General features: G+C 45.6%; 1 protein-coding gene across 2 annotated transcripts in view; it reads right to left on the reverse strand.

The window, feature by feature from the left end:
* The window catches only part of aqr (aquarius intron-binding spliceosomal factor), a 57,441-nt gene that overhangs the window by 13,074 nt on the left and 31,864 nt on the right, over positions 1 to 12,503 (reverse strand). For both annotated transcript variants that reach the window (XM_060052707.1, XM_060052708.1), the window contains exons 27-32: positions 11,474 to 11,683; positions 8,137 to 8,274; positions 7,933 to 8,004; positions 5,809 to 5,996; positions 4,802 to 4,973; positions 1,043 to 1,213 (exon numbers count right to left, since the gene is read on the reverse strand). In XM_060052707.1, the coding sequence (XP_059908690.1) occupies positions 1,043 to 1,213; positions 4,802 to 4,973; positions 5,809 to 5,996; positions 7,933 to 8,004; positions 8,137 to 8,274; positions 11,474 to 11,683 (951 nt within the window). The remainder of the gene's footprint in view (positions 1 to 1,042; positions 1,214 to 4,801; positions 4,974 to 5,808; positions 5,997 to 7,932; positions 8,005 to 8,136; positions 8,275 to 11,473; positions 11,684 to 12,503) is intronic.

The following is a 12,503-nucleotide window of genomic DNA, read 5'->3' on the forward strand; positions in this document are numbered from 1 at the left end:
CTATCAGTCAAAGTAATTAACCCACGCGCCTCCCGACGGACTCCCTATGGAGGCTTGATTAACAGGGCGCTTGGCTTCCGATTTGAGCCATAAGGTTAACCATCTCCCCAACTGGTTCTCCCTGGTTCTCGAGGGCTCTTAGAGGGAGTCCTCCCCACCCCTCCCCAGATCCTACCAGTGGGAGGGGAGCAACATGTCTGTTGCGTGTTGCAAGAGGAGGAATCTGTCCATAAGTCTGTGTGGTGGCTTTTCCGTTGGATTCACTGCATACGGTATCTCTCTGGTTGACACATTTTGGAAGATGTTGGTCATGATGAAACAATGCCATAATCCACTGGAGGTCAATTTAACCAAATGTATTTCATTGGAATGGATATTGCTCCGCACTCACACTTCCAGCTCATATGTGTCTCATATGTATACACAAGAGTGTGGAACTGGAGGAGGAGCAAATCAGAGGATCAGAGGTTTGGTGGTAAATGCGGGGAGACTGCAGACACTGAGGTCTGTAGACGTTGTTTGTGTGTCTTTCATTCTCCTGCTACACTCGCCTTGTCTAAAAGCTTCAAACAGCACAGGGGGGAGTTAGCATAGCTCCTTGACAGGATGCAACACATGCACAACTCTCATGAGGTGTTAGGAATTTGTTTGTGTGTGACTGTTGGTGTGTGTTTGTTAGTGTTGTGTAGTTTCATGCGTTCTTCAAACAGATACATGTTGAACATGTGTAGTGTGTGGTCTGCTTGTGTAGCTCTTTGAGCGACATGCTTGTGTGTGGGTATTTGTGTTTGTCTTCAAGGGATATCTAAAATATGATGTGATGACAACCACACCCGTTTTCACGAGTTTATTTTCTTTCATTGATGAGGCCACCAGGACATAGTTATGAATATGACGCACGTAACATCATGTTAACTACCAACAATTGTACGATAAGAAATAGAAAAAGCTCACGTTCCTCTCTCCGTTTCATTCTTACTTCCTTACAAAACACAAGACTCAGGTACTCCCAACTCTCTGCTCGACTTCGACGCCCGCTCACCTTGTTGGGCTGACCGAAGAAGGGGTTACCGGCACAGCGCTGGTTGATGACGTCCCTGATCAGGTGCTTCTGCCCGTTGTAGGTGGTGAGCACGCTGATGCGGTCGGCGGGGTAGCCCAGCAGGCGCATGTACATGAAGAGGGCCACCGTGTACTCTGCCTCTGCCAGGTTCTGGAGACATGGGGACAAGGGAAGCCGTTGAGGAAGACGCGTCGCTACAGTAGGTGGTTACGGGTCATGTTAAGTAGGAGAGATTGGGAGCAGTGTTTCTTCTCTGAGATGGTGATGTGTGTGCTGCAGTTTAATCTGGTTCTATATTGGAATTAGTTACCAAGTTAGATTGGTATTTACCTCAGTCTTTCAGATATGCATAAAATGAGTAAATTAGAATGGTGCCTTTTGGGAATGATACAAAGGTCCTGTCCAATGCACAGCAAATGGTACCTTTCAAATGTCCTTTGTGAGAAGTCTGAATAGTTTTTCAAAATGTGGAAGGGCTTCCATCTACATTGTAGCATTGAAGTAATTAAATGATAGGGAACCACATTTGGAGCCAAGAGAGCGCCTTTTACATTTTGTGGGAACTTAAAGGGTTTGTACAAAAAAAGTTCTGCTCATGCTTTTAGAGAAATACTGCAGGGAAAGTGGGAGTAATAAGCCCCTTTGTTGGTTCTTGTGTGGACGTAATACCTATACAGTATTATTCTAAGCTTGTTGGACCCTGCCTGAACCTCAGGGTGGCTTCAGCAGCCATTCAAATGCATTGGTAGGGTTGGGCCACCACTGCTTGGTTGAAAGCGATTAAACACACACACACACACAGACGGAACAAATAACCCAAAACATACAAACAACCCAGTCATGTTCGCCAGCTGCACACCAAGGCCAGCTGCGCACCAAGTCCTGTTTTCCCTGCCGACGTCCCACTCCCCTAATGGCACAGTGTCATTTTCACCTTCCAACAGGCTGAACCAAAACATTGACTTACTCTCTCAACCAAGCCTGCCGCCCTCTTAGTCGAGGGTTTCTTATCCAGATATTGGCTCAATAACACAATGGAAGCTCCCTCTTTTTTGTTGTAAAGCTGGGGAACAGTTTCTCATTTTAGGTAAGAAGAATGATGCAAAGGCCTATTGAAAAGCTGATTAAGCTTTAACATTTTTCCAGTGATTCTTATAAAGGAAAGATTTGCAATGAGCTGATTTTAAAACGGTTTCAAACAATTAGGTCTTGCAAACCGTTTCATCACTACATTTTCCGGCAGTATTTTATCCCCTTAATTTATGCAACAATGATCAGAAATGATCTTGTTACGGATTTCAAAGTAACACGGGTGCGAAATCTCATTACATCATTATTTTTACAGTAATTTTAATTTCAAAAGGGTTGATTAAATCACGATTGAATCACATGTTCAGTGAATCATCCTTTACAAACATCCTGTCATCTATACTTATACGATAATATAAAAGCAAGGGTAGGCAATTTTGAGACCCCAGCCAGGGTGAGCTAGATATTAAAAGTATGTGGATCCAAACTCAACCCCTCCTCTTTCACCAGGTCAACATAGCGGAGATATAATTTGACCTCTGCCCTCTTCAATCTCTTTTTCCTAAAACCCCCCAACATTATGCATTATTCACATAGTTTCAATTAAGGCCCACGCCACAGCGTCTAATTTAGGCTTTAGAATAATTCATGGGCCGTGGTCAACAGACCCAGAGCCAGCCACATCAGAGGACACATCAAAACCGCACTCGCCTTTGTTCCTATGGCCCTCAATTACCTGGTGCAATAAACCCCCCCACAGAAAACCCCCTAATCATAGCCATGATTACCAGCGCCGATTTCTGGACCTCAATACAGAAGAGAAACTGTTGTGACTGCCTCTGTGTAAGATATAAAATACTGGGAGGAAAGACACAGACACACACAGATCTATGTGTGAGTATCATACTACGATCTACATGATTTGGCCCTGCCGCCATTTCAGTGGCGTCTGTCCCGCGACTCTGTTTAACATGGACGCGATCAATGCCCCGGCAACCCCGGGAGAACCCTGGTAACCATGACAACCGACAGATCAGGCCCAGGCTCGGTGCCTACTCTTCTGGATGCTGCTAAGGCTTAATGACCCCGGGCTACGTGTCGCGGTCTGCGGGGACAGAGAGTGTCAAAGAAGAGCTAGTGAGAGGAAAACCGAGGCTGACAAAGAGCAAAAGTGTGTGTATGTGTGTATGGAAAGAGAGCGAGCGAGAGCGAGAGAGAGAGAGGGGCTCTGGGGGTATCTCTGTCCACACTTAATCTCTCAGAGTGAAGTTAACGCTTTGCAAAATGGAGGATGGAAGAGGCAGGGGTGATACGGCACATTTATGTCCGTGGCGTGGTTTAATCATTTAGATTAATAAACAAATAGTTATATTTGTATTCAATGAGAAGACATGGTCTAAGAGAATCATGATTCCTTAAGCACCATTCAGGGATGGGCTTATAGTGTGCTGTTAACAGTGGAGAGAGAAGGGGTGTAAAATGAGTTCTGGCAAATGAGCCATAGATGACCGCTGGTCGACTCCTGTTGCTAGTGGCCAATGAAGTGTTTTGATATGTTCTTGGGGGCTAATAGCACTAGCCAAGGTGGGTGTGTATATGTGTGTTCTGTGGGTGTTGTTGTGTGCATGTGAGGTAATATGAATGCATGGAGAGGTCATGGCAGTATTTGTACAGCTGTGACAGAATTCACTGGCGGCGATTGCATCTGACGTGTCCAATTCACCTCCCTGGATTCCTTAAAAAGTGAGTGTGTTGGTGTGTTTGCATGTGTGTGGGCTTTTGTATCTGTGTGTTTTAAGATAAGTGTATGTATGTGTTGGTGTGTTTGAATAAGCCTACACGTGTGTACTGCTGGGGAACATTTGAATGATGCCGGCCCCTTGAGGAACTGAAAATGGCGACAGGCAAATGGAGAGTGGTTAAGGTGATTTTTTTTTTTTCAACACGCACACATTATTTGAGAACACCAAGTCACTGGGGAATGAGAGATCCCTATGCTAGTGTTGAAGCACTACTGTGATGTATTGTAAGCAGAACTGCAGCTTAAACATGTCCACTTGCCATCAATGCATTGGTTTTCCTACCACTTTCTTCACAATATCGTATCTATTGTGTTTTACCAATTGCTTGATTGTACATCAACGCTTACATCATCAGTCAAATCAATGAATCAGAAAATGGTAGATTTCAAGATTTCCCCAAAAAAATTTTTGGAGTTTGGAGTCTAGCGTAGTAGAAGTTACATCAACAGAGGACAAACCTGGTGACTTAGCATCAGCAGCAACCAATGGGCGCTACGCTATCAGAGATAAGTACATATCACATGCTGCACCCTTTTGAAAAATTAATGAGGACTTTTATTACAACTTAAAGAGAGTAAGGAGAGAGAGAAAGAGAGAGTGGTTGGTTCATGCTGCACAGAGTGAGCACAGAGCGAGTTTGAACGGATACCGGACCTTTGAATGCATTGCATCCGTAGACTTTTATCCCAAAAAGGTGTCGTTGTACGCCTGATATATTGTTAACAGTTGATATATGTGTGGACGTTGAAATGGTATTATGTATATCTCCTCATATTACAGATGTGTGCTCAGTCCACGCAATTTGTGTGTGTGCGTGTTTGTTTTAGAAATAGCACTGTTCGAACATGATACAGATGTGTGTGTGTGTGTACACATGTGTGCGTCCACATTAAAGACTGTAACTGACCTGATAGAAGTAGGGGTTGGGCTCAGACTCTCCCACTCCGTTGAAGTCCTCCACGTTGACCAGCTGGAAGTCGTAGGTGAGGCCGGGGTTGGGCACCTGGAACTGGGGCAGCTGCTGGACGTGGGGCAGGTTCCCCAGCTGCTTGTAGCGCCAGTTGTACAGTTTACACAGGCTGTGAGGACATGGGGGGGGGAAACATGAACATTCAGCCAGACTGACGAAAAAGCTCCCTTCTTTAGAAAGGATGTAAAACAATCATTCTGTTAGGTGACGTCATTTTCTAGGGTTCAAAGAAACTTAAATAACCACGTCTAATTTAAACTTGATCAAACATGATTACACTGTGTGTAATCATGAAACCCTACATACGTATATATTTATTTTATCGTTATATATATTTTTTATCCCCCAAATGAGCCAATTTATTGTACTTTATTTTACGGCTTGGTGGCAGGCGTGCAATTTTATATCATAATATAATAAGAGGGCTTGAGAGTTACTGGTACACATCGCCGTTACACCAAAACCCCCCGGACCTTCTGTTGCCAGACAGCATTTACAGAAGAACGTCTCCAGTTCACGGACTGACCCATAAAGACCAAGTCATGTTTATCTGATCGATGTTGCTCTAGTCTTATTGCTGTTACTTATTAAGAACAGGTTGCTTCTAGAACTGTTTTGATGTGGCAGCTTTAAAAATGATCAGTTCAAAGTTCCTTTGAAAAGACAGTATTTCAGTATCACCAAATAGTTATTCGTGGGATTCTATCCAAAAACATTGCAATGAATTCTGACATCAGAGCAAGTAGCGGTGAGGGTATCTTGCCCAAGGAATACATTTGGGTGACGACCCAGTACATTTTGGCTGGAAGCCAACACAACTTAGCCACTTACCCATCCCCCGCCCCCCAGGGACACGGCCATCCATGTCCTACAACCAATCATTGAGGATCAATAATGACCATTAGCCCTGACGGCGTTGAAGAATCAATCCCGATATGACCGACCTGGCGCGAGCACGGCCCTGGGCGTCCAGGTCCACGGTGGGCACCCCCAGGCGGACAAAGCGGGTGAAGAGGGACTGCTCCATGTTGGAGTACTTCTGGAAGGCCATGTTCTTGATGACGGGGGGCAGCTGGTGGTGGTCCCCGATCATGATCCACCGCTTCAGCCGGCTGTAGCCGTCCGCTGGGTTCTAGTAGGAGTCGAGTTGTACAGTGGGTCTAGATGTGTGGTCGTATCCAGTGCGAAAACATCCAAGGCCTCAATGGTTGCATTGCTACTCTTCAAAAGCAGTAAATTGTCAGAAAGTAATCTTTTTTTTTTCTCCATTGTCTTTATAATGAGTTTGTTCCGTGGAATAAGATACAAAAGCAGGCTTCACTGTAAGCTTCTAATGAACAATCTGCTTCTGGACAAATGAGCACATCAGGGGGCCTGTGGGAAATTAATGATCTTTTTACCTGTCGATTCCAAACCCGTCTCAGGAGGGTGAACACATTATAGACTAGACCCCCCTTTTTTTGGGATCGTTAATAAGGAAGCAGTGAGGGGGTTGGGGGGAAGATGGACACAGAATGCAAAGAGACAGTTCTCCATTTCTGTGACATATTCCGTGCCTTGCTATTTGACACCTCAGCAGAGTCATGGGGTATTTTAGTGCTCCTTCACGACTTGCTGAATAATTAAATCATCACATTTCCATTTTAACAGGAACTAACCATTAATGAGGGTGGGATAGGATGGGGGGGGAGGGGAGGACGACAAATTATGCATCTCTGATCACTCTTCCCACTTCTTCACATGAGTGTCTTCATCCCTTTTGCTCCCTTTCTAAAATATTTTCTGACTAAGGTTGACCTATTTGGGCAGCTGTTGGTGGCGAGCAGTTCCGAGTTTCAACTGACACGAGATGCCAGTTATCACGTCGCAGCTGCACCACCTGTTCTACTCGCTCCGCCGTTTTCATTGTCAACCGTGCCGCGAGCATCTGGTTTGTTACTCGTGCGTGGTCTTTCCAAAGACACAAGCGGCCGCATAGCCACGCATGGGTATAATTAAGAGGGAAATATGCAATCAATCTTTGGAGATTGGGGTAAATTAGTGAATTGAGACAATGGTTCAGTTCACACAATTTACCCAAACTGTAATGTTTTTCCTCTGCTGCTGTTTAAATAAGTACATTGACTTATTTCTGCAGTGGACAGTGGTGTTGAGTCTTACTTTTCATTCAGTCATTCATTTACTGTTTAATATGCAGGCGTGTGTATGCGGACAACATGTGTGTATGTGTCCCAGCTAGCTCTGTTTCAACTGTCCCACCTTGATCGTTTTTAGATTTTTTTCCATTTGAGCTAAAGTGAACCAATGTTTTTCAAGGCAACTCCACATTGTACGCTTATTGAGTTTGACACAGACAGGCCACCATGTAACTGCTGCAGTGCTGTTTCTAATTTAACGTAAGGGTTAATTGGAGTGTGACCCCAGACAAACGGCACACACACAAACCTTAATAAGCCCTGCACTGGTTTTAATCACCGATAAGAGCCCACAGAGAGGGACTACAATGTGATGCAACAGAAGGAGGAGGAGAAGGAATAAGTGCTTTGTAGCGTGGCATCGTCTCCCACTCTGGAAGGTGGGGGGAGGGAGGGATGGGGGAAATTGTATTGGTGGGGGGGTTGGGGAGGGGAAGGGGAGGAGGGAGAGAAGAGGAAGAAGGAGGAGAGGTGGCGATGGAGGGAGGGAGAGGAGGGGGTACCCGTCGAGGTCCTTGGACTGGCTAGTGTGCTTAATACCCTCGTCGGTAAACATGCATTTGGACTACCTCACACAATTAAGGGCCCAGCGCCAAAGACAGGCCCCATTACTCGGCTCAAGCTTCATTAATCAGAACATCATCTGCAGAGAGAGGGAGCAGGGTGGCAGAGATGCCCTCATGCTGTGTGGGGGAGGAGGGAGCTAGGAAGTGATATCTGCACACCAATACATTTAGTGCACTTTATCGGGGGAAACAACCTGAGTGTTTGTCTAGCGGGCGAAAACAGTTTATGATTTTAAAAGGGGTTTTAGCACTTAAGCTTGCATGTTGTCATTTTGTATATGACATAGTGGCCTCAAATCTTAATTACCTGTAGGAGGAGAGGGATGAAGGTCTCGATCTCCAGAATCTGAGCCGATTCTTCCATCAGGATGTTGTCGTACTGAAGGGGTCAAAAACATAGGATCAAAATAAAAAAAATCGAACTAACAGGATTTAAAAGACGTGTAGACATAAGTAATGAGGTCTAAGGTGGTTTGAGTCAGTGGTTGTCGGTGGGTTGCTGGAGACCTACCTTGAAGCCCAGCTCCACCAGGTCATGGCGCTTCAGGGCGGCGTGCGTGCAGGTCATGGCGATGATTTTGGCCTCCTTCACAAGCAGATACTTGGAGCGGTCCAAACCGCTCCTCAGCAGCTCAAAGGCCCTGAACTCCTGCAGGGTGTGAAGGAAGAGATGGAAGGGTAAAGGAACTATGAGTAAGGAGCAATAATGATCGGTATGATTGGATACTATCTAAAGTGATTTCAGAATCTCGCATTGTCAACTTTTTGGTCCTGTAACGCCTATATTTCCCGCCTGGCATTTAAAGTGTTATCTTATATTGCTTAACACTAGCACTAGAAATAAATGTGTTTGCTACTTAACACATCTAAGATCGAGCGTCAATGGGTTTGATACGAAAGGTATGTGAACTACAACCCAGCTGCAAAGTAGCCGACAAAATCTTCCTCTGGAAAAAATGTTTTAGCTACTGGGGTCAGAAATCTGCAACACGCTCAATCCTCTTACAAAAAGTGACATGGTTTCTGTTTGGCTCCCACTGGCGTATGAATGGGGTTTAGAGAACGTTAATTGCATTTACAGTGCCATTCCTCCAACCATTTGTAGCTGATTATGTTTGACACCCTGTGAAAGTGATGGATAGTGTCATTATCTGAGGCTAGGTAAAGTAATAGCAGCAGATCGTCATAGTAGAGAGGTTCACCTCAATATTTGGATTAAAACACAACCCATACATCAATGTCCACATGTTTTCCAAACTAAACACTGTTAATACATACAGGGAAGCGGCTATAATTGACAATGACCAATCTAATTATGACATTGTTGTCACCCAATAGTGAAAAAAATAAATCTGACCCTTCCATGACATGTATGCTTGAAAAGACAGCACTTTGATTCAGCGCTCTCCATTCCAGCGCTGAAAGCTAGAACCATAAGGGTAAGAACGATTCAGGCGTCCCAGAATTTTTTGAACAACATGCAACATGTGTTAACATGTGCAGAGCATGTTTGAAGGATGCATCTTGTATGGGTCAGAAAAGCTATATATAACAACAAGGGGTTGGCAAAGCATGAAGACATGAACAAAAGGAAGTATGTGTACGCATGAGTGCAGGGTGGCGGCGGGTGACTGTCTTAGAAGATGCCCCTGGAACACACTCCAGCCAGAATAATACACTCCTCAAAAACAGTTATTTGAGCGGGGGGGGTCCCGTGTCCCCACTCCCCCATCCCAATCATGAACCCAATCTCTCCGCCTAATGGGACTCCATGCTCCACTCTTCCCTTTCCCATATCCTTGGCGGCTGCCTGGGGTGGGAGGTTGGGAGGAGAAAGGGAGGAGCACAGGGTGTGGGTTACCGTTCGATACGAGCCCTGAACGCACTTCAAGGCGGATCCTCTAACCAGGCATGTTGGGGTCGGGTGAGCTGGGGGGCAGGCTGTTTACCCTGCTATTCATCCCATCCAGCCACACTAAAAAGGATGTCTGATGCCTTCAGCAAAGGGAGTTTGCTCATATCATAGCACCATGAAACTCATGCTGTGATTAGGGAATGTGGGTTGAAAGAGGGGTGTCGGGGGCGAGAGAGAGAGAGAGAGAGAGAGAGAGAGAGAGAGAGAGAGAGAGAGAGAGAGAGAGAGAGAGAGAGAGAGAGAGAGAGACTAACAGCAGTGGAAAGAGAGCGATAGTCTCTGAGGATGTCAGGGCATAAATATTTGATGTGTTACTATTTTAACATAAATATTAAACCGATCAAAACATGCAACATTGATGAGCTCTATTTTTACCACCCTGGAGGCTCCAGAGCAGATGAAGGGTGAAGTGAAACCATGAGAATGGAAGGATTCTCACACACACACACGACAAGTGGGCCAGGAGAGAAAGGGAGAAAGTGTTCTTGAAGAGTGGCGAACAATGACAGTAAGAAGACAGAGTGACTGCTGGGGGGGGGGGGAGGAATGTCTAGCAGCAGCAGACACAGTATGTCCTTCTGTCCCCTGTATGTGCCTTCTCTACCCGTACGCCACGACTGCACTCAAAAACAGAGAGCCAGAATGTTCTTGCGGGCTCATCGAAAAGCGCCGTGTTCCAAATCGAGTTTAGCTAGCAAAAATACAACCAAAAAAAGAGATGAGAGGGAAGGGGGAGGCAGATTCATCCGCATTCAACTTCCTCTCTCTGTGTGTGTGTGTGTGTGTGTGTGTGTGTGTGTGTGTGTGTGTGTGTGTGTGTGTCAGGAGTGGCGTCCCTACACACGCACGGATGCACTGCAGCAGGGCGGGGCATGGACCGGGCTCTAGAGCCTGGTGTCTGATGCAGTGATACAGCAGGAGGAGGGAAGGTGAGGAGGCTGGGTGAGGGGGAATGGCAGGAGAAAGCAAGGTCAACACATGTGTGGGATATTACATCCAGCCAATAACTTTTATATTGCTTCTCTAGGGGCCTTCGCCATCCCCCCCATAAATCTGCTGCGTTATTGTTGTGCCTTTCTTGAGTCGGGAATGACAGTACATCCTTGGGACTAGGGGAACAATTGCAAAATATCTATTCACCGTTAAGCGATTTAGCAGACGCTTGGGTCGAAAGCGACATACAGTGAATCTATTTTGAGATATATTTAGTCATTACGGAGCAGTTATGGGTTGGGCTTCTTGCTCAACGATGGATGCCTACAGGTAGCCTCCTGACATTGGTGTTTGAATCGAAAACCTCTAGGTTAGATGTCAGGGCTAGACCACAACAAGACTGTTTATCAAGATTGTTTATGTTTCTAAATCAGCACACTGCCATTAGGCTTTGTGTGTTTCACCTTGGAATCACAGTTGTTTATCTGCACGAAATACCTGATGTATCCAATAAATCACTGACGACGCGGTGATGGGGAAATACAAGATCAAATTATGTATCGTAGCCGTGTTAGCACGTCAAGGCATGGCGTGTTGACGTGAGACGGGCAGTAGGAGCAGGGAGACAGGTGTGCTGTCAGGGACAAGACATACCTGGACCCACAGCTGGCTAACTGTCCTGGAGCGGCAGGGAAAACCAGCTGACGTAGAATTTGCACATTTGTGGCTGTTTGTTTGATTATGCGAAACCATTACGGGGGAGGTATGTGTGTAGTTCATAACAGCAGTCATTCAGCAGATGCTTTTTTCAAAACCAACTTTGCATGTAGTATAGGTAAGGGTTCGGCAGTTAACGGGTAGACTGCGGAAATCTGGGCTGGAACCCAGAACCTGTCGGCTTGGAGCCAAACTCTCGAACCTTTAGTCTCTCTCATTTCACGTACATTATTTTCGAAAGACTTGAAAATGTGCTAGTGCTTGTGCTCTTGTGTGCGTTTACCTCCAGCTGAGTGAAGATCTTCTTGATGTGGCGGTAGCAGCCCTCGGCGATGTCCATGTCCTCCTCATACGTGCGGCCCGTGAACACCGGCTGCGGGGCGTTGGAGAAGTACTCGTGGAAGGGGAAGTGGGCGGCCACCGCCTCGGCCTCCACCTGCTTGCCCTGCTTTGGCCGGACCTTGCTCATGTACTGCTCCCAGCGAGAGATCACCTGCGGTGGGGATAGGGTAGAGGCGGCAGCCCCCCCCTCCAGGGTGTTAGGAGTCTGAACTGGCACCACTCGGGCGACCTTTTCTAACACATACCAGCACAAGCTCAATTGGAAAGCTACACTTATATGTGTACAATGTACACACGCAAATGTACACACTCACACAAACAAACATCAAGAGTAAAACTGATCAAACTGAAATAAGGGTGTACACGACAACCTTGCTCTATAAATAACCTTAAACAGCACCTTAAAAACAAACAGTGGTTAATTGGTGTGACAAACGGGTTACCATCTGCCCAAAGTTGCTGTTATGGCCGGCGGGCAACACCACTTTCTAAAAGGTCTGCTCAATGGTGGAGAGATATTGACAGAGCGATTTGCACCTTAACACATGCAGCGAGACTTGCAGGGGCTCAAATGAATCCGACAGAGCATACATAAATCGTTTGTGATATGTCCTTTAAGAAACATGAATTCCCATTTCTGTTTGATTTATGGTGTGTGGAAAATTGAATCATGATCCACCAATTTTTTCTAACCCTAACCCTTTTTTCTATGCAATGTATGTAATGTTAACAGTTACTGTAGGAAAGAAGGTGACCTCCATTGTTATAATTGGGAATTTGAAAGTGTACAAATGAGTGCCATTATTTAGGATGATATTGGTAATAGGTGATAAAGATTACCTCACTTAATAACTAGTTTATCTAATTAAGAAGTCCTGTAGGAATCATAAGAGCCCGGCCATCATAGGCCAAAAGCATATGAATATGAGCGTCCATGTTATTTGGAACGCGAGTGACACACACACACGCAC

This window comes from Gadus macrocephalus, chromosome 5 (genome assembly GCF_031168955.1).
Source record: "Gadus macrocephalus chromosome 5, ASM3116895v1".
Classification (NCBI taxonomy): Eukaryota; Metazoa; Chordata; class Actinopteri; order Gadiformes; family Gadidae; genus Gadus; species Gadus macrocephalus.